Genomic DNA, 22,694 nt, shown 5'->3' with positions numbered 1-22,694 from the left:
ATTTCCTCATAAGCACAACCATCAGTTACAGCCCACTGAAACCTGACAAGGCACCGCTCAATCCTGAGTTGGCAGCACCCCCTTGTGGATTCTCAACAGTGAGAGTTTGATTAATTAATGCTGCAAACACACTGTAAACAGTCCCATGGCCAGCAATTTCCCTGGAGACACTCCCGACCAGACGGCGTAACTGTGTTGTACATGAAGTAATCGGGGATACCGCTGAGGTCATGGCGGCTGATCGGGAGAAACCCCAACCCCCTCCGCAAGGAAATTTTAACAGGAGATAATGTATAGAAATTTCCAGTACCAAGAGTTGAACAAAAAGAACAGTGCTAAGGTACACAATCACTCCATACAACACTTGGGGAAAGAGAGGGGCTGGGTAGACAACAGGTGACCTGAGGAGATACTTCAATTCCAAATCGTCCTATCAGCAGTTTAGTTTTTCACTCTTCCGAAAATATACATTGTCTAATCACAGCAGTGCAAAAGAACAGTTTGGCTGATTACAACAACTTTCTTCCCAGTAAACTAGTAACAGCCCATTATTTTTAGCTCCCCTAAAATTCAAAGGGAGCAGAGCTACCCTGCTCAGAGTGGGTCACTAATCATTGACCCACCCTGCACAATTCACGAGCAATACTTGTGTATCTTCAATATCCCCACTAGGTATCAAATAATTGAAAGCTTACTCTGGTTAGAGGCAAAGCACTACTGTTACAGCATTGTGTCACTGTGCAGCATTCACTGCAGACTAAGACACAGTCAGAATACTCCGGTACAACACAACTTGCTTTTGGCTCTCTTTAAAATTGAGCCTTCCCACTTCAGAGCAAGTTTCATGCATTCTGGAAACAGCACAATGGAAGAGTATGAATTGGTTGCGAGATAGAGCGAATAATACAATTTGTCAGTACATCTACATAACCCACAGTCAATCAACAGGCATACAGAGAAAGCTCAATAGCAAACTTGCAGAGACTGGCACAGCAGTTCTTGGGTTAAGTGGGTGGGGGACGGGAAGAGGTTTGAGCTGACAATTCCATGCTGGGATACCGTTCTACTGAGCCCAGCAGCCCTTCAAGTACCTCACTCAGTTAATCATTCTTCACCGGGTGTGAGCAGACACAGCGGGTGTCGTTGGGGGCATCACAGCCAAGCCTGGTCCTCTCCTCACTGGGTAGTGATCAGGAGTGGGATTTCCTTTCTTTGTAGCCCTGGGGTATGGAGGTTGATTGTAACGCACTTACCGGCACCCCTAAGCTTAGTGTAGATCGGATATCAAGTCTGTAACCTTCTCCGTACAGCTCAGCTACTTACTGTGATTTCCAGCTGAGCCATCAGGGAAGCCCCGAATGCTGAGAGAATTTGGAGCTTTATCAATGAAAATGGTCAATGAAACTTCACACATAACCAAATGTTACATCCTTACAGGATTTGTAAAAATACATCTTTAGGATCCACATTCTTATGAAGAACCCTGTGTACTTCAGTCGTGGTAAGGTGGTTTTAAACATTCACTTGTAAAACAAGAGTTTAGCAAGTTGGTAAACTGCTAGAATTATCCACCAGTTGCCACCTACCTGATATAGGAATTCCACCAAGTCCTGTGCTGTGCGGTGGTATATTTAAGTCCATGAAATTACTGTTCGAGGTGGGCGTTGCTGTGTGGTTCAAGTGCATCATGCTATTGTGAGGGTAGGCCATCCATGGGTACCGTGCCTGGCCCGGAAAACTGAACGAGTTGTAGACGGCTCTGTGCTGAAAAGCTGGGAACCTCCGCGGTAATATGGAGTTGGGGAAAGAGTTGCCTATGGAGTTGGCTGTTGTGGCAGGAGCAGGGGTCAAGAAGCCACCAATGCCTTTGTTTGCAGTTTGCGGAGGGGTCTGTAGTGAGGTGGGGGAGGAGAGGCCCGTGTTGGAAGGCTGGTCCTGGACTGAGAGTTCTTTCTCTATCAGGTCTGCTAAGGCTTTCCTGGTGATGTCGAACGGGTCGAAACCCAGGTCATCCTCTTGCTGTTTAGAGGAGCCAAACCCAAAAGCCGCTTGCCAATCTGTTGATGAGGATACTGGGATTGTTTCTGAAATTTACCAAGGGAAATAAAAGAGAAATGAGTAAATGTTTCTGCAAGTATATTAAAACAACCAAGTCCAATACCCCCTAATGCGTGAAGAGTGCCATCAACTCTCAGCTTATTCTTTTCCATCATCAAAATGAGTGACCAGAGAAGGTCCCAGTGGGAACTGAATTCGGAGAAGCGGTTAAAATGGTTATTTGCCCACAGCACCCCGCCCCACCTGACCCCGCACACCGGCTGTATATAATTGGGCAGCCTCCAACCAGTAATTTCATTTATCCAGTGCAGGGAGTTTTGATTGTGATTTAACCCAACGTTACACCCTTGTTACTGTCAACATAAATCTCATCGTTCATGGCAGTCTGTGTTTCCTTCAAGGGGAAAATTAAAAGTGATGTTAACAGTAGCATGAAGAAACAACACCTTGCTCACCACTTAATTAATTAAATATGGCATTGCACTCCAGCAACAAAGTTCCAGGGAAATATTTTATCCGAGGAGTTCAGATTTTTCTGTTTCTCTTTGATAGGTATCCATGCCCATAAGCTAACTGTGGCTTGACTGGGGGGCAGGGGGCGGGGGGCAGGGGGGGGGGGAGAAGAAGAGAAGGTGGTGAGAAAGCACAGAGTGGGGGGGGGGGGGGGTGAGGAAGCACAGAATGGGGAAGGGGGAGGTAAGGAAGTCTACAGTTCACCACTTCACTGCTGTGAAAACTTGGGAAAGGAATCAAACCTCAAGTGTTCTGAACATGTTCTGCTGAATTGTGGCAGAAAGCAGCTTTTAACAGAAATTTACAGGAAGGAGCCATTGCTTCCCTCCTTCATGCAATGGATTCAGGGAAGGATGATAGATAAGCAGACTGCTCGCACTCTACAGCTATGCTGGGGAACATTTCAAATGTTGACACTTAAATAAACACATTTATTATGGAGTCATAGTTGTGTGGAAAGCTTTCATATTGAAAATTAATTGTCACATGGAACGAACAGCCAGCTCCACCTGTCACAGGAACATAGCAATGTGCCAGACCTGTCACAGGAACTGTGAACACACACCACAGTAACTACTGTTATGTCAGTGTTTTAACTTATATTTTGTACTACTGAAAGCTGCATGCAAGGGGTCAACACCAAAGTCTCACAACCCATCTTGTCAGCAGAAAGCCATCAGCTTACAGCAGACAAGTCTGGGAAAGGCCTTCACAAGGTGTGGGTTTGAGGTCACACTCACACTATAACTGTCTGAAGTGGTAACTTTTTAATCACCTGGGGCCTGTATATTGAATCTTAAAACATCTTTACCAAACACTGGCTATTCATTCAATATTGATGGACAGCAATTTGTTTTAATTAGATCACGGGGATGCGTCTGCTGCCTGTGTTACAGGACCTGCAAGGGGTGCTCAGAAGCCATCTGGTCACAGTGTAGAAGAACATAGCCCAGCGTGGAGCAGTAACTTTGATTGAAAGCTGTTTGAGACCCTTTGAGAAGAGGGCAGAGTCACTGCCTGGAGCCCCCTGTGACAGACAGGGGGAGGAGGTGCAGCAAAGATTCTCTCTTATGGGATTATAATGGGCAGCCCACAGCCAATTTTGAGGGGGCAGTCAATGTGCGTTAACCTCGCTGCCATTAGCCACAAGGCTGTCAGTGTTTTAAAAGTCAGTGCCAGCTTAGCTAGGGAGTTGTGTTAGACTGTGGCTAAGGCAAGCACATGCCTGATTTTAGGCTCAGTTTTTAAAGAGAGAAAGCTATTCATATCTAAAGTAACAAAGATACAAAGGAGTGTAAATAAGTATAAACCTGTGCTAACTTGTGTAAAGTTCCTTCATCTATTATACTTAAATAAACCACTTATTGATTCCAAGCCTGTGTCATGGTTTGGTACGCGTGTTCACCCAGTCTCTACACTCGAAGAGATGAATCACGTGGCAGTTCAGAGCAAGGGTTCAGTTATGATCCCCGAGTTTTGCTATAGTTTACCTAGACATTGGTAGAAAAAGGTGTACTCCGGGTCATAGGGATTAGCAGGTCCACGTAGCAGAGCGCTGGAGTTGCTGAACAAGAAAAAGTATCTAGTGTACAAATCCAAAAATGTGACAGGAACATAGGAATGTCAAAAAAAAACTTAGATCTCACTAGTTTAACCTCATCTTTCACTTACAAAGTATTCCATTTGTATAGGGAGCCTCCCCTTCGGTTTATTTCCTGTGAACAAAAATTCAACCTGTTCTGAAGTGAACTCGAGGATTGCCGATGAAGTGCTAAAGGAGTTTGCTTTTCTAAAATAGACCCATAATTAACGAGTAGCAGCTCACTTGGAGACAGAAAAAAAGTGGATGCAAAAATACTTAAGTATATACCCAGTTCCTAGGGGGCATGAGTCCTTAATTCAGCAGTAATTAGAAGTCTGAGACACTGCAGAATGTTGGGTGAGAGAAATGGAAGAATGGTATACTGTGCAGCTGTGGCAGGGGCACATTGTTGGGCTAAAGTAGGAGCTTTATTCTGCATCTAATCGTACTGTACTTGACCTGGGAACACTGTGAAAGAATGAAATGAGTGTTGAAAGCAAGCGTCAAAAGCGAGAGTGTGAGCGTCGAAAGTGAAAGAGAACAAGCACCCAGTCCTGGGTCAACACCCTCCCACAAGGTACACGGTCTACAACTCTCTGAACAGCTTGTTTATGCTACAACCAACAGATCAGGCGCAAATGTAATCCCACTTGAGCCACATACAACATCTCATCCCCAGTCACAAATGGATAGTCCACCACAGGTGTAACCTTCTCTCGAGCTTGAAGGTGGTGTATTCCAGCAGTGCAGGAAGGTAAACCACTGCATACCTAAAATATGGTCCTTCCACCCCACTCAAATCAACTGAGATTTGCAATATTCTGTGGGAAGACTGAGTACTGGCCAGCACTAGAATTCAAACTTAGGTTAACAATCAGAAGTCAAACATGCAGCATATCTCATCAGACAAAACAGGCCAGTGAAAAGCACAGGAAGCAGAGAGAAATTCCAAAACTCCGATAAGAGGAGTTTGGCTCAGATAACATAAACTTGTGGCCTTGCTCATGAGCTCCTTTATGTTAGTTCAAGGTGTTCATCTTTTGGCCCCAGACACTCCTCCTGAGCCCTCGCAATCCATCCTCAAAGCCCAGGCAATCAACCCCATTGGTGCTTTTATTTCTTGATGTGGAGATGCCGGTGATGGACTGGGGTTGACAATTGTAAACAATTTTACAACACCAAGTTATAGTCCAGCAATTACTTTTATTTCTTATATAAGCTGCTTTGCCCCATTTGAATGTAGTGGGCATTGTGGTCTGGAAAGAGCTGTACTTAGCTCTGTTGTTCATTGGTGGATAAACCCTGAATCAGAACACCAAGATGTTAGCATTAGTAACTTGAGATGTATGCAAATTAATGGAACATTGATTTAAATGTTAGGCCTGCTCACCCTCCCCCAACGTTCCATGGTACACACCTATAAACCCATGAAGATACAAGCCAAAACTCCCTTGCTTTACTTAACAGGGCACTGAACCTGGTTCACTAGCTTGGAGAACACCAAGATACTTAACACATCTTACCAAAAACTTAAACCGTCATAATAGTCAGAGGAGAAAACAGGCAACAGAGAATGATGCAAAACCACAACTGAAGAACTCTCTCAATAATGTTTAAACATTACACAACCACATATTGGAAAGCTACTGCAGTTAAAGAATTTGACAGATCATCAGAACAAAAACACTTTGGTCAGCAATCTGATGTGGAAAAAAACATGCGTTTGAGAACAATTATATTACAAACAGAGCACCCAGTTTATCAACATCATGTTAGCCCTAATGCAAGCACAGAATTTCTTGAATTGGCTGCACACTGATTTGTATTACCAGAAATTTTACAGCAGTGCTGACTCCAGTGGGCAGGAACGTAAGGCTACCTCATCCTAATTCTGTATGGAGCCAGTAACAAATCAGCAGTCCCAGCACAGTACGCTCTTTTTAAGGTATGACCGGCTAACCTGCAACTCTGCACTCATGCAAGCTTGGATTGGACCACACATACAAATAAATAAATTTTTAAAAATGGATTATATAAAAAAAAGTTTGCACTGCCTTCCAGTGAATCATTGTTCTGGAATTTGTTCGTGGCTGATCTTGGTTCAGTGACAGCAGTGTGCTGATGATAGGAAATAAACACATTGACAGTGCAATGCAGACACAGGCCCATGAAGTGATTACTGGGTAACAGAACGTAGCCAGGTAACTACTAGCATCTTCACACGCTATAGACCCTTGGGGGGCAAATATAATGTTTACATTTTCCTCAAGTTTCACCATTCCTGCTGGTCTGAGAGTTATATACATTGATTTACGCTCCTTTATCCCACACTCCTTTTAGCTCACTGATTTTGTGCACTTGCTGAAAAGGAGTGCCCTTTTCATAATAAGGTCCAAGCATGGCCCCCCTAACCCAGCGGAACACGTACCTGATGTGAAGAGACTCTGCGGCTCTGGTGCTGTTGGCCAGTCGTGTGTTGATGGCGATGAAGTGGGATAAAGCAAGCTGTTGGGGAGGGGGTTGGGGTGTCTGAAGTTGCTGTTGTCTGAAAAGAGGGACTGGGATTCTGCTGCAGCCCCCTCAAAAGGAGACCGTGCATTATGATTGGATGAACTAATGGGGACGACTGGGTTGGGTTTTGTTAAGCCTGGTGGTGGTGACGGTGTTTCACTGGTAGGGATCTGAAAAACAGGCACGGTTGCATATTAGTAATTCCATCACTGAAGAGGTACAATCCAAATTGTGAACATGAGTTAAAACTTTCCCATTGTCTCTGGGCAGGTCAAATCAGAGATGTAGCTCTCAGAGTAGCCATTTCAGTTAACTATTTAGAGTACTTCAGCAGATGTGGAGGTGTCCCCAAGTTGAATTCAGAATGGTGCGCTGGGGTGTTCACGGTCACAATAAGCAAGCCCGATTTGTCACAGGAACAGGAGTAGGCCATTCAGCCCCTTGAGCCTGTTCCATCATTCCACTTGATTGTGGCTGATCTGTACCATAACTCCATATCCCTTGATGTCCTTACCCAACTAAATTTATCAATCTCAGTCTTGAAAATTTGAATTGATCCAGCATCCACAGTCTTTTTTGGGGGGGGGGGGGGGGGAAAGAGGGGGAGAAAAAGTTCCAGATTTCTACTACCCTTGGTATTAAAAAGTGCTTCCTGATTTCACTCCTAAATGGCCTAGCTCTAAATTTAAATTGTGCCCCTTTGATCTGGATTCCTCCACCAGAGGAAATAGTTTCTATGTATCTACCCTATTGAATCCTTTTAACATTTTAAACACTTCAATTGGATCACCCCTCAACCTTCTAACCACAAGAGAATACAACCAAAGTTTATACAACCTGTCCTCATAATTTAACCCTTTAAGCTCTGGTACCATTCTGATGAATCTGCCCTATACCCCCTTCCAAGGCCTGTATATCCTTCTGAGGTGCAGTGCCCAAAATTGAACACAATACTGCAGATGGGGACTGACCAAGACACTCTAGAACTGGAGCACATCTTGCTCCCTTTGTACGCCATCCCACTTGAGATAAAAGGCCAACATTTCATGAGCCATTTTGATTACTTTTTGTACCTATGCACTAGCTCTTAGTGATTTTTGTACATGGACACTCAATCTCTTTGCTCATCTACACTTCCTAGTCTCTCGCCATGAAGTAAATATTCTGATTTGTTTTACTCTGTTCCAAAGTGGATGACCTCACATTTCCCTGCACTGAACTCCATTTTCAGCAGTTTTGCCCACTCATTTAATCTGTATGTCCCTTCGTAACTTCCTGCTCTCATCTACACAACTTACTGTGCCTCTTCAGTTAGTGTCGGTTGTAAATTTGGATTTACAACCATATTCCTTCATCTAAGTCACTGATATATAGGAACATAGAAATTGCTAGACAAAAAAAAACACCAAGATCCATCTAGTTCACCTACCAAGATTGGAAATTTGCCAGGTGCTGGCCATAACATTCCAAACATCCGTAGAGGACTGGAGAATTGCAAATGTTATATCCTTGTTCAAAAGTGTGTGTAAGGATAAACCCAGCAACTATAGGCCAGCCAGTTTAATCTCAGTAGTGGGGAAACTTTTAGAAACAAAAATCCGGGACAGAATTAACAGTCACTTGGACAAGGGTGGATTGATTAGGGAAAGCCAGCATGGATTTGTTAAAGGCAAATCGTGTTTAACTAACCTGATAGAGTTTTTTGATGAGGTAACAGAGAGGGTAGATGAGGGCAATGCAGTTGATGTGGTGTATATGGACTTCCAAAAGGCATTTGATAAAGTACCGCATGGAAGGCTTGTCATCAAGATTGTGGCCCATGGAATAAAGGGGGCAGTAGCAACATGGATACAGAATTGGCTAAGGGACAGGAAACAGTAGTGGCGAACGGTTGTTTTTCCAGAGTGGAGGCAGGAATAACAGTGATGTTCCCCAGGGGTCAGTGCTGGGGCCACTGCTTTTCTTGATATACATTAATGACTTGGACTTGGGTGTACAGGGCACATTTTCAAAATTTGCAGATGACACAAAACTTGGAAGATAGGAGGATAGTGATAGACTTCAAGAGAATATAGACAGGCTGGTGGGCATGGGCGGACACGTGGCAGATGAAATTTAACAGAAAAATGCAAAGTGATACATTTCGGTAGGAAGAACAAGGAGAGGCAATATAAACTAGAGGGCACAATTCTAAAAGGTGTACAGGAACAGAGATATCTGGGTGTATATGTTCACAAATTGTTTAAGGTGGCAGGGCAGGATGAGAAAGTGGTTAAAAAAGCATAAGGGATCCAGGGGTTTATAGAGAGAGTACAAAAGTATGGAAGTCATGATGAGCCATTATAAAACACTGGTTCAGCCACAACTGGAGTATTGTGTACAGTTCTTGGCACTGCACTTCAGGAAAGATGTGAAGGCCTTAGAAAACGTGCAGAAGAGATTTACCAGAATGATTCCAGGGATGAGGGACTTCAGGTACGTGGATAGACTGTGGTTGTTCTCCTTGGAACAGAGACAGTTGAGGGGAGATTTGATAGAGGTATTCAAAATCATGAATGGTCTAGATAGAGTAAAGAGAGAAACTGTTCCCATTGGCGGAAGGGTCAAGGACATAGATTTAAGGTGATTGGCAAAAGAACCAAAGGTGACATGAAGGAAAACTTTTTTTAAAACACAGCAAGTGGGTAGGATCTGGAATGCACTGCCTGAGGGGGTGGTGGAGGCAGATTCAATCATGGCCTTCAAAAGGGAACTGGATAAGTACTTGAAAGGAAAACATTTGCAGGGCTACGGGGAGAGGGCGGGGGAGTGGGACTAGTTGGATTGCTCTTGTATAGAGCAAGCGCGGACTCGATGGGGGGGGAATGGCCTCCTTCCATGCTGTAACCTTTCTATGATTCTATACCATCCTGGTAGTCGCATGATATAATAATGGAGTTGTTGACTAATCATAACAATCAAGCTCTACCAATTAGTCTACAACAGACCCAGACATGACCAGAGGAAAACCCCAGTGGTGGAGAGCTTTGGGAACCGTAGATCCAAAGTCACCTGTTCCTCTCAATATATGGTGAAAAGCTGTGGCTTCAGTACAGATCCCTGGGGAACGCCACCTGTCACATCACATCAATCAAAGTACGCTCCCTTCAACAATATTCTCTGCCTCCAACTTCCCAACCAATTGCAACCTGATGTCACAGATACATTTTGGCAGGAAGAACGAGGAGAGTCAATATAAACTAGAGGGCACAACTCAAAGGGGTACAGGAACAGAGAGGCCTGGGGGTATATGTGCACAAATCGTTGAAAGCGGCAGGGCAAGATGAGAAAGTGGAGGGTCAAAGGAGGACAAAATCCTATCCTCCTTAAATGCCACATTGAACAACAGGCATCGCTCAATATTTCTTTCTGTATTTCTTCTCAACAGGACCGACCCTTTGCTTGAAGGCCTTCAAGTGAAACTGCAAAGATGTCATTAAGAGGGCAAAGTCATGGTTTGAGGGTGTTCTGAGGAAAGCTGAGCTCCTGGAAGAGCCTTCTCTGAAAATAACTTCACAACCAGTGGTGCAGAAAGTTTGTGTCACTATATCTTTGGATACCGACTACATAGCCACATTGAGTACGTCAATTTTGTGTCAATTTACAGATTTGCACTGTGATACTGTAATTGGAAATCAGGAAATGGCAGACTTACTAAAAAGCTACTTTGTATCAGTCTTCACAGTAGTTAACAAGGATAAATTAGCAGAGATACAAGGAAAACTAAAAATAAATCAAGGGGAGGAAATAACTAGATCCAATACAAGTAAAAAAAAATGGTGATCGAGAAGCTAATGAGATTGAAGTTGGACAAATCTCCAAGACCTGATGGTTTCCACCCCAGGGCATTGAAAAAAGGTGAGGAAATTGTTGAAGCATTAGTCATGATCTTCCAAAACACACTCGATTCAAGAATTGTCACTTGGATTGGAAAAATGCCACTATCACTCCATTTTTTAAAAAGGGTAAGAGAGATAAACGAGGAAATTATAGGCCAATTAATGTAACGTCAGTTGTGGGGGAAGTTGCTAGAATCTGTTATTAGGGACAGAGTGACCGAGCTTTCTTTTTAATTTGTTCATGGGATGTGGGCGTCGCTGGCAAGGCCAGCATTTATTGCCCATCCCTAATTGCCCTTGAAAAGGTGGGTGAGCCACCGCCTTGAACCGCTGCAGTCCGTGTGGTGAAGGCTCTCTCACAGTGCTGTTAGGAAGGGAGTTCCAGGATTTTGACCCAGCGACGATGAAGGAACGGCGATATATTTCCAAGTCAGGATGGTGTGTGACTTGGAGCGGAATGTGCAGGTGATGTTGTTCCCATCCCACCTTCACTACACAGACTGCAGTGGTTCAAGAAGGCTGCTCACCACCTTCTCAAGGGCAACTAGGGATGGGCAATAAATGCTGGCCTTGGCAGCAATGCCCATATCCCGAGAATGAAAAAAACCTGGGATTTTGCTGCAACATGCCAAAGATGCCTCGACAATCAAGGAGTAGATGTATCCTTTATAGAACACAAAGTGTCTACAAGGACAAGCAGCAGCAAGTTTTCTTAAGGAAGCTGTTCTACCAGTTTTTCCATCCATCGTAGCCACTTGTTTATTCCAGATTACATCAGATGCAATTGCCACATCAAGGGGCTGGCAATGTATGGACCTTTAGAGGTTTCACTTCTCAAAGCACTGAGGAGCATAGACAATACGGTAGACAACCTGTCTCACTAGTTATTAAACTTGGTCTTTAGACAGAGAGTAACCTACTATTTGCCTACCACTGCTCAATTTTGCCCACCTGTTTGCAGGGTTCTGGTCACTTCATGCCTTTCAGATGGATACCTAAATAGCCTTTAGAGCAATGGGTCATCAACAGAGGGTGATTACTTTAGATAATATCCACTAGGTCACAGAGTGTGCAGCCAAGCAGGTTTCACTGAAGACCAACATCCCTTTATTATGCTTTGATGTTTCAGTTATCAGAAGAATTACCATATCAGAGCATTTCAAAGTATTCAACACAAAGAATTACTCAGTGTAGTGATTGTTTTGTAGGCAACAGAACAGAAAGTAGCATTAAAAATTGGATGATAGACATCAACAGCAAGTCAAATGCCCTTTTTGTATAAAAACCAAAATGTTCACAATTGTGGGATATGGTCGTGTTTTTGTCTCATGATCCTGCCCAGTTATTCCAAACATTTATCATCTTTTGAGTAAAGTCGCTTTGCCAATATATTGATTTTAAACTCACCTCACTAATTTACATTTTGTTCTCCCTTCCAACCAGTCCAACTTGTTCCCAAGTAGTATTCAGAGTTTGCTTCATCACAACCATTAATACTTGATGCAGCTCAGTGAGTTTGTTCCAGATTCCCTTTGGATTGTACCACTTGAGTTTCACTTGCACTTCGTTACAGTTCAAGCCCTTAACATTTGGGATTAGTCCTGTTGATCTTTCTCTGTACTCTTTCTAATGACTTTATTACGAAAAATTGATCAGAATTTAGCTAAGTATTAACTGGTGCATTGTAAAGCCCCAGGATTACTTCTATGGAGTTGCATCCCGTTTTTATGGTTACATCCCAACACTAATCACTTTTTAAAAAATTGCTTTGCTACATTGTCCCAACATTGAATCATGGAAATTTACAGCACAGAAGGAGGCCCATCGTGTCTGTGCCGGCCAAAAAAGTGCTATCCAGCCTAATCCCACTTTCATAAGAACATGAGAAATAGGAGCAGGAGTAAGCCATCTGGCTCCTTGAGCCTACTCCGCCATTCAACAAGATCATGGCTGATCATCTACCTTAACACCATTTTCTTGCACTATCCCCATATCCCTTGATGCCTTTAATATCTAGAAATCTATCGATCTCTGCTTTGAGTGTAATCAATGACTGAGCCTCCACAGCCCTTTGGGGTAGAGAATTCCAAAGATTCACCACCCTCTGAGCGAAGAAATTTCTCCTCATCTTAGTCCTAAATAGTCTACCCCTTATTCTGACATTGCGACCCCTGGTTCTAGACTCTCCAGCCAGGGGAAACATCCTCCCTGCACCTACCCTGTCGAGCCCTGTAAGAATTTTTATTTGTTTCACTGAGATCCCCTCTCATTCTTCTAAACTCTAGAGAATACAGGCCTAGTCTACTCAATCTTTCCTCACATGACAATCCCGCCATCCCAGGAATCAATGTGGTGAACACCTGCGTTGCATTCCCTCTATGGCAAGTATATCCTCTCTTAGGTAAGGAGACCAAAATTGTACACAATGCTCCAGGTGCGGTCTCACCAAGGCCCTGTATAACTGCAGTAAGACATCTTTACTCCTGTACTCAAATCCTCTTGTAATAAAGGCCAACATTGCTAATTGCTTGCTGAACCTGCCTGTTAGCTTTCAGTGACTCATGTACAAGGACACCCTTTGAACATCAACATTTCCCAATCTCACCATTTAAAAATCTCTGCATTTATGTTTTTCCTACCAAAGTGGATAACTTCACATTTTTCCACATTATATTCCATCTGCCATGTTCTTGCCCACTCACTTAGCCTGTCTATATCCCCTTGAAGCCTCTTTGCATCCTCCTCACAACACTCATTCCCACCTAGTTTTGTGTCATCAGCAAGCTTGGAAATATTACATTTGGTCCCCTTATCCAAATCATTGATATAGATTGTGAATAGCTGGGGCCCAAGCACCGATCCCTGCAGTACCCCACGAGTCACAGTCTGCCAACCTGAAAAAGACCTGTTTATTCTGCACGCAAAACTAAATTCAATTCAGACCTATTGGTTTAACAAGTCTTCCACTCTATGCTGCCTCAAAGACAAATTAATTTGGCCTACCTCAACCTTTTTGAGCATGGGTCTACTGCTGTAGCCTGGAATTAAAATAAGCTCTCTACAAAGGGGCCAGGATAGCTGGTATGAGCACCATAACCTTCCAACTGGTCAGGATGGTGTGTTCATATGCAGTTCGAGTTAAGACATTTTATTAGGCAAGTCAAAAGGGCTTTTTTTTTTGCATTTGACTGTGCTTTCTTCAATCCAGGGGAACAGACTAGAGCTGGAAAGGAAAAGATCAACACTCCTGTGTGGGCATATCACCTGGACAAGTAAAAGTTCACATGGCCAGAATTTGAGTTATTGGAAAATGATTTTGCTTTGTGTCAATCATTGAAGGGATAGGCACTGAAAGGGGAGGGGATAGGGTTTAAAAAAAGATACTGGGGTAAGACAAGGTACTCAATAAGATAGGCATATATTTGAAATAAAGACTCAAATGCATCTCACCTGTTGTAAATTGTCTCCATTTCCTAGACTGAGTGTTTCTGGTGGTTTATCCACAGGTCTGCAAAAAAAAAGAAATTGCAACAAGTTGATAATGTCATGCTTGCAGCAGTCCTCTGTCGGTCTGCTCATTTTTAATTAGATTTTTTTTAAAAAGAGAAACTTGAGCGAGGGGCAATGCCCACAGTGCAGGATCCCACCAACATTAAAGAAAGTAAAACGAAAGATCAGATAAATTAGGAAATTAGCAGGAGATTGTTATGGTGCTCATGCTCTTTATATAAAATACAAAGAAGCCAAGAAATTAATTACAATGCTATTGCAGTGTCACATGTCTGTAATTTGGTATGGCACAGTGCTAGGGCGGAGTAACAGGGTACTGTTACCCTACACAATCGGTAGGGAGAGAGGGGAGATTAAAAGTTGAGCAGCATGTTGCACTTGAAGTGTCCAGGTGACCATACATTAACTTTATGTAAAGGAAGTATTGTTTTAACTTGGTTTGAAGGATTTAAAAAAGACATGTGGTGTTTGAGCCATTTTTTTTAAAAACACAGATGCGATATTCCAGTCATCACACTAAGAAAGCAGCAAGACTTCTACTGATGGAGACTGACCAGCTTTGATTCAAGTTTTCTGCTGCAGAATTTATCCATTGAATGGTGCAAGCTTTGCTCCTTTTCACAAAACACAGTAATCTTCAACTCAAAGAACTCTTAAGGAAACTGGAACTGGTGACTGTTAATTACACAGAATATTCAGTTAGTTACACAGAATATTTACTCTTCAGACATTTGCTGATGGAAATATTCACGACTGCTCAGCACAAACTTTCCCGATTCGATATATAGTGTGGCCTCAGTATAACAACCACTGAAATCAAAGCACGATCACATTGAACCCAAGTCATGTCCTTAAATGTAATGCTGTGGCTCCAGGGAGCAAGTGGGAGCCAGACAGGGTGCTGCAGCATTTCCAAAGTAGCTTAATTCACATCCCTATTACCAACACATTTGATGCTGTTTGTTATCGTGAGGCTACAGTTTATTTTACCAGGGATTATAAACATCACTGGCAGTTAAACAACCAACATCACATCGAATAACAGATTTTCATTATTTCTTGTAAACACACAGCAAATTGACAAGAGATCTAACAGATAGAATGGGTAGTGTGTGGAGACTAATCTTCTAATGAAATACCTCAGCAGCTGTATCACTCAGCCATACAAAGCTAAGGTCTATTGTTCAATTCCCAGTCTATTCCAAGTTAGCCCATCTCAGCCATTGTAGCTATTTGGTACCATATTGGCCAGTGCTCCCTGGTTAGAGAGTTGAAATAAAAACATAGCTGGGGTCCTTGCTCCAAAGCACTATTCAGTAACCAGTGATGTAAAGTGCATGCATGTGTGGATGGTTGGTGAGGACATGGTTCTCATAAGTGTCAAGGTCCAAGTGCCTGCTAACACTTCCTACCTAAGCTTACATGTGAAGAAATGGGAGGGCTATCAACAAGTAGAAGTTGAACACCAGCTAGGAGTCGGTGGCTTCAGGAGAGAAGGAAAACTGGCAAAGACTCAGACCAGAATACTGAGATTAAGCAAGACCACCATCAACTAACGTCTGCAGTGATCGCTGAACTGTAAATCAACGGACATTTTGTGAGCACTCGATGCCAACCCTAAAAGAAACCTTTTAGTTGAGCCCTGCAAATCAAAACTCAAGCTTGAAATGCAGAAAGAATCTTCTTTGCAGCTCTGAAGATGTGTATGGCGTTCCAGGGCGTGCAGCATCTTAGCAAATGCCTACAGCATTTACAAATACAGCCCATTATATTTTGGGCCACGACCCTAGCTCTCAAAACTAAGAGAGAAACCAGCTGGGTACCATCATCCGCCCCACCATGGGCATCAAAACTAAAACTGTGTCTGTGGCTTTACTATTAATAAATCCCAGGGCTATCAATGCATTTGGATATTGTATTAACACTCAGCCTGAGAACACAAGAATCAACCTGCAAATCCTCAAATGTTGAACAGAAAATGTCTGATTTTACAGATAAAATGTGCCACTTTTCTCCCTTTAAGTTGATTCCTTGTTAGGTACGGTTCCACAAGTACTAGCAGCCCTCTGGTACCTCACTCAAGTGACCTCTTTTCATGTGTGAGCCTGGACCTGAGTGCTGGCAGGCTATTGTACCATGGGATGCCACCATTGCCCATCCCAATCCCGTCCTTTCTCGATGTCCACACACGTTAACTTTCCAGCAGGAGGACGTGTATTCTGATCTGTCCGGGAGCCCTGGTTCATTTCCCACCCTCCCAGCTCATGGATTTTGAAGCCAATTGCGAACTGTCCAGATTCGCCCTGACTGAGATCAGTTTAGTCAGCAGAGTCCAGGAATGAAACCTGAGACATTCCAAACTGGTGTAGCTTACTAGCATAACCAACTGAACTATCAAGGGAATCCTGGACAAAGATAGGCAGAGATCCATTACTCGTCAGAATAGAGTTTGCTAGTAGTATTTCTAACTGGCGATTTATGTAAGAGACAACTCGCAGGAGTTTTAAAAAACCACACAGACTTGCTGTAAAACTTCATCGGTATGAAAGTGGGCCCTGATATAGTCATCTTCCTCACAAGAGCACAGAGTACCCCCTCTGTTTAACAACCTCCTAAAAATGTTGTAAAAAGTTGATTTGAACTCACATGGAGTACTAACCATCCTAACGAAAAACGAGGATTCCATTGACCCTCCACACAACTGTTCACATTAGGCTTCTGGTGAAAAAAGCACACCATTTAAAAAAAAAGGCCGTCAACTCAGGTAGGCAAGTCTCTTGTTGGAAATGCGAAGAGATGTACAGTTAAAGACCTTGCAGAGTATTTCTGTTCGCACTTTGTGCGGCTACTAGCCATCACCACGTGCTCAGAAATAGGGGGAGTGCACAAGAACTCGGGACAAGAGCTAGTGTCAAGCCGCCAAAATTTGGCGAGCGGCCTGGATTGGCTGTGAACAAAAAGAATCTTCGCCCTTGCTCAGTATGGGTTATTTCAGTCCAAGAGAGAAATAAAGCCAATCACTGACCTGAGTTCTGTGTCAGGACCGTCTGGGGTCATGTGTTCGGGATCTGAACCATTATCAAGTATGGGAGGCGTGTTCCTGTGCTCGAGTGTTAGACCGTTGGCTGCTTTAGCTGTGCTCAGTAATGATGGCCAGGCATCTTTATTACTACTGTTGGGTCTGTAAGGGGAAAGAACGGCAAAAATACTGAGTACCTCCCAAACTGACAACAAAAAGTTTCAGCAGCTCAGAGGTGCCGTTCATTTAGTGGAAACCTTTTGAACGGGATCCAGTCTGAGAGGGTTGTGCTGGCATTGTGTATCCTTCCCAGCCAATGGTACCGCCATACTGAGGAGCCCAACTCATCCACTATTCAGTTGCATGGTGACAGGCAACCTGCTGCAGGAGGAAATAGGGGAAAGGGAAAGTGATTTGCTCAGGTAAAAAGAATTTGCAGCCCTGGTGATCTTTCAAAGCTCTGAAGTCAGGCATTGCATTCTTAGTGTATTCCACATTGTGTGTTTGCTCCTTGCTTCGGCTAACAGGTATCGGACATCCAACGGTACTGCAACATGCACATACTAAACACATGGAATATAACTGGACATTACAAATACCGAGAGAGCATTTGACAGTACTTCTAATTTTGCTACACAGATTCAGAAATATTTGGAGATGCTGCACACTTAACTACTGCTAATCATCGCAACACACTTGAGCAATCAGGAGTCCCATTTGATGAGTCAGTCACGACAGGTTTCAGATGAAGCACAAAGTTCACCATTTCCATGACAACTCTATCCTAAGTGCTCTGTACTGGATTCTGTCATATCAATCTATTCAAAGTCGTGGGGCTGATGTGCGAGTGTCTGTAAAGGTTGTACAACACGTTATGTTACTACTTCAAGATAAAACCTGCTACAGAAGGCAAAGGACACTGAACATTCGAGAACCACAAACTGAAGTGATTATCCAATCATGATTCAAATGAGTAATTAAAAACACTCGAGACACACAGAATGAGAAGCAAAATGGGATCACCACCTGCCCCCTCTTACCAATTTGCTATAAAGATAAATCAAGATTCCAACATTTGAAATATTCAGTGATTGTGATATGAATTGGTTTAATCTTATTAGGTTCTGCATAAAGGACTGGTGAGCCAGATAGTTATTCCTCTGAAGACTGAAATAGCATTTCTGGCTATTAGAAAAATCAAGAATTCTTTAGTCAATAAGTAATGAGAAATTCCAAGTATTTAATAGTTGTGTCTCTTCCTCTAGAATCATCTTTATAAAGAGAAATTAGTAATTAGTTGGTTAATGGTATCTAATTGCAGTCTTGGTATTTTGTTTTTGTCATGATAAATTATGAATTTTACTGTACGTAAATTCAACCCTTTGACGTAAACCATCATGCCGATAGCTCGAATGGCCGATGGAAGAAAATCATGCATCTTTGAAAGTTGAAACAATAAGGTGTTAATCTCAGGAGTGCAGAGGAACCATTGTTTGGAATTTCACACTACCAGCTGTTTGCTTATCTGTACTCGGTGGAAGCGCATAAGAGCGAAACCTGTCTATCATATTCTTGGGCAACTGCAGCTCAAAGGCACCCCCTTGTGTTTTGTTGAAACCTGTATTTGAAATCTGTAAGCAGTTCCTTCAGATTTTCCTCCGGACAATGTCAAGAACATGTGCTGCCAACTTTCCCAAGTGAAAGAAACAATTAATTTAATAACTATTTTCATTTAACCAAGACTGCACAATTCAGAATTCCTTGTGTAGTAAAAAAAACAGGCTCAATGAGTCTTCGATGGCATGTGAATGCGATCAGCTGTTACTTCAGACAGCATCCCTGTTAGTTGAAGGTTGCCCACGACCAGACCCGTCGGGACAGTTGTACTCAAACCTGAATCCTGACTGAAGTTTAGAAGAGAGAAAAGCATCAACCAGAGAAAAATTTGGTGCGGGAATGATTCCGCTTGGAAGACGGAACAGGGCCAAAACTGAGAACAGGAATTTTTTTTTCAGTTAACCGTGCATAGTAAATTCACTCGGATCATTGAAAGTACCAGCAATATTTTCCGTGTGAAAAATCTGCTCAAATTCTTGTTCATACTCTCTCTCCCCTCCACCCCAGTGAATACAAAGTGCAGAAGCCGACAAATGCACAAAGGAAAGCAGGCAGCATAGTTTGCCAAAAGCAAAACACTTGTATTGTTTTTCAAAAAGGCAATTCAAGGTGGTCAACGCTATTTGAAGCTAACAACACCTTCAGGCTCTTTTTATAAGTGGCGTAGAAAGAAATACTATGGTGCAACAAGAGGGTCAGTTCCACAGCAACTCATTTTAACTGAAGGAAAAGTCTGATTGAGCTCTTCACCTCAGCAGAGTCTTACATGAAATTCACAAGGTAGCTTTGAAGAAAATGTTCTAAAGGGATCAGGTACACATCCCATACAGCAAAATAACTTTTTGCTACCGTGGCCAGGACATAGGATGTGTTGCACCTGCAGGAAGCAGACATCGCTTGAATTTAGCAGCTGAAATAGCTGTTGTGACTTTGCAAGGCTTAACAGTACCATGTTACAGATTGATCTGCTCTGATCACCATTATCTGGGAAACACCACAACATTATTAAGCTGCAGGGATAGAATGAAAGGCAAGTGTTTGCTTTTAAGTGAAGCAGGCTTGGTGAGGCCATAGGCACGTTGGATCACACTTTCTCCATTACGAATTGTCATTCAGTTGGGTTGGGCGAGAGGAAGAAATTGTGATCATACACTGCAAGCGAACTGTGACCACATCTTTACAGGCATCGGACACATTTAGTCTTCTCCACAGATTTAACCATGAACCCTTCAGCTGCACCTAGTTTTGAAGTAGTCACACTGGAACCAATTTCCCTTTGGACACAGTCAAGTTTCGGGTGTAATGCTCGGTTTGTACTAAGGCTAGCCAAGCTACCTCGGTGGACTTCAAGCCAACAAAACAAGCTCCAACTTTAGTTGGAATACATTTTTTGCCTCAGAGGTCAGGTGCTACCTGACCCTCTTCCCACAGACGTGCCATTTCTCCCGATGGGTTGTGTATGGCTCAGATGTAGCACTCAACTAGCTTTATGGACAATTCCATGGATTAAATGTAAACAAATCTTATGGGGAGAAAACTCCACAGGGCAATCTTTAACAGGGCTGCCATTTCAAACTGATAGCTTCCTGAATCATTGCTCGACACTAATAAATTAAACCAAATGGACAAAGTTAGCAGCAACATGCAGCTAGCATCAGTCACCCAACAAAAGAAGCAAACAAATGAGGTTTCAATGGATGTTAATTATTTACAGCTATGCAACTTTTGCCAGATATTTAGTGTTCAGTGCGTTATGCTAACAAAGCAAAGCTTACTTTAAACAAAAAAAAGTGTTGATCGGTTGAATGAAAGCTGAATAATGATAATGTTCAGACAAACTTTTCATTGTAATGCAGCCTTGCCGTGAAGGGGTAAACCTTGTTCCAAGAGTCAAATACTATTTTGTAAAAGTGATTTAAATACATTTTGTTCCAGTAAATTCTTCAATAATTGCACTTCTAACCTACGTTATTCTTAAACAATTTTTGTGTCATCAATTTACTGAAAAGCAGCTCGGGATTAGTGCAATCAAGCCACTGGAGGGCAATGGATCACCCACGTTTGCTCATGAGCTAAGTTGGGCCAAATTGTCTCGAAATAATTGTGATCGCTACTCCCACGTTTAAAACCTGCGCCAATGCACAACAAATTCTTTGCACATCAGCTTCAGGATTGCCAAGCACAATTTGAAAAGGAAGCCACTTCAGTCGCAAATAATGCCAACAATTTTCTCAGCTATGATGGTGTTTTTTTTAAAAAAAAACTCTTCCTTTCTGTAAGGCTACAACTCATGCTGGGGTATGGTTCTACCAATAGGAATGGCACAGACCAGGGATCAAACCTTGGTCTGCTCATCTCTATGCGCATGGTAAACTATACATCAGGGAAGCAATGAACAGCATTTAAATTGCCAGGGCACAACTCCCCTCACACACTACCACAGTATCAATTTTGACAGGAGTGTCAAGTCATGCATTTGGACTTGCAAATCTGATCTATTTTGATAATAGTTTCCTTCAAGAGTAAAATATAATGGGTTTATGATTAGCCTTACTGTTCTTGATCACAACATTTGCTAAAGCCCCTGGTGTTAACTACGCCGATCCGTTGTGACAATTACAAGTTATGACAACATTGGAAGCAATGGAAAAGTGTTCAGACAGCGAGACAGCTCTCTGTTTGGAGTGATATTCTTGGTCGGGGCAGAAGAGGGGAAACAAAGCAGGGCGTGTGACCCGACAGAATCCAAATCATCAGCACAATGCAGTGCTTATTGGATTAACCCTCCCCCACTCCACCCCAAATTTCTCTTACATGTCTGCTCCGTTGATAAATGAGGGGGCTGGTATCAACCAGAAGACAACTAACTAGTACTAAGTGCGAATAAAATCTCAGTGGGTTTGGGGCGGGAGAAAAAGGAATATCCGGTTACTGAACCTGCATGGCGCTTTTGCAAAATAGTTCAGAGTATAAATGCGGCATTATTAAGCAGTGGAGAAGACTAAATTTGACAAAAAAGCTCAAAACAGAAAAATGGCTCGTGTGCAACATAAATGCAAACAAAACAAAAAAAAAAAGCAGGCCAGCGCAGTACTTACGCATCATACCTCTGCTGTGTGGCTATTTTGTTCTTATTTTTGTCGACTGTGCTGGACGACTGGTGCAAAAAATTGGGGTTCATTTTATAAAGTTCCTGGAGCAGCTTCTGTTCGTACTCTTGATGTTTACCTGCCTGCGTAAGGAAATTAGAAGGAAAAACAAGGGACTTAAGACCAGTCAATAGGGGCACGGATTATCAAATGACATACAGGACAAGGAACCTAATTCTATTTTATACATTCTACTTTATACCCACGAAGTCCTAGCAAGCTGCCTGCATCTCAACACTTCACAAAATTACTTGCATTGGTGGGGGGGGGGAAATTCCCCTTGAAATCTTCTCAGAACGAGATAGTCATCAGAAAACAAATTATCCAGCTTTGTGCTGATTTCCCCCCTGGAAATTTAGTACTTAACGCTGCAATACGAGATTTCTTTCTAATTAAACAAAATTACATTTCAGTTGACCTATTTCACAGTGAATTCCAGGCACAAGCTGGGAACAGAAACCCAATACTCTTCAGGTTTGGAATTTCCGACTCATGTTTACCCCGTTTTACCTGCTACTTAAACTACACCACCTAAACTTGGTGCTATGCAACCCGTTCTGTCGACACCCCAGAGGGTATGCCATCTTTCACCTGCATTAGTGGTGTAGGCTGGGTTTACCAATACTAAAGTTCGAAAACAATTCTAAAAACACTGAAATGACTGAGGAGTTAGCGAACTTTTCTCCCTCTAGTGTCTCAAAAACTCATTACAGATAAGAGATTGCCACCAGTAAACACAAGGGATTGGCACCTATACAGCACAAGTATCACAATCCAACTAAATTGTTTGCCTTGCAACTGGACGTCTGTTTCACAAAGCACAGCAGTGGCATTAACCTGCTTCTGTCCCCTTGACC

The 22,694-nt window shown here is 42.7% G+C and overlaps 1 protein-coding gene across 6 annotated transcripts in view; it reads right to left on the bottom strand.

Annotated features, from left to right (window-relative positions):
- LOC137334877 (CCR4-NOT transcription complex subunit 4-like) overlaps positions 1–22,694 on the bottom strand; it is a 124,480-nt gene that overhangs the window by 45,125 nt on the left and 56,661 nt on the right. For 4 of the 6 annotated variants that reach the window (XM_067999927.1, XM_067999926.1, XM_067999925.1 and 1 more), the window contains 4 exons: positions 21,787–21,920; positions 13,993–14,050; positions 6,582–6,834; positions 1,587–2,084 (listed from right to left, as the gene is read on the bottom strand). In XM_067999927.1, the coding sequence (XP_067856028.1) occupies positions 1,587–2,084; positions 6,582–6,834; positions 13,993–14,050; positions 21,787–21,920 (943 nt within the window). The remainder of the gene's footprint in view (positions 1–1,586; positions 2,085–6,581; positions 6,835–13,992; positions 14,051–21,786; positions 21,921–22,694) is intronic. The other 2 variants (XM_067999929.1, XM_067999931.1) reach the window with 1 other exon arrangement.

Source organism: Heptranchias perlo, chromosome 18, assembly GCF_035084215.1.
Source record: "Heptranchias perlo isolate sHepPer1 chromosome 18, sHepPer1.hap1, whole genome shotgun sequence".
NCBI classification, from domain to species: domain Eukaryota; kingdom Metazoa; phylum Chordata; class Chondrichthyes; order Hexanchiformes; family Hexanchidae; genus Heptranchias; species Heptranchias perlo.
Note: the sequence above shows the minus strand (reverse complement) of the source record. Positions and strands in the feature narration are given on the sequence as shown.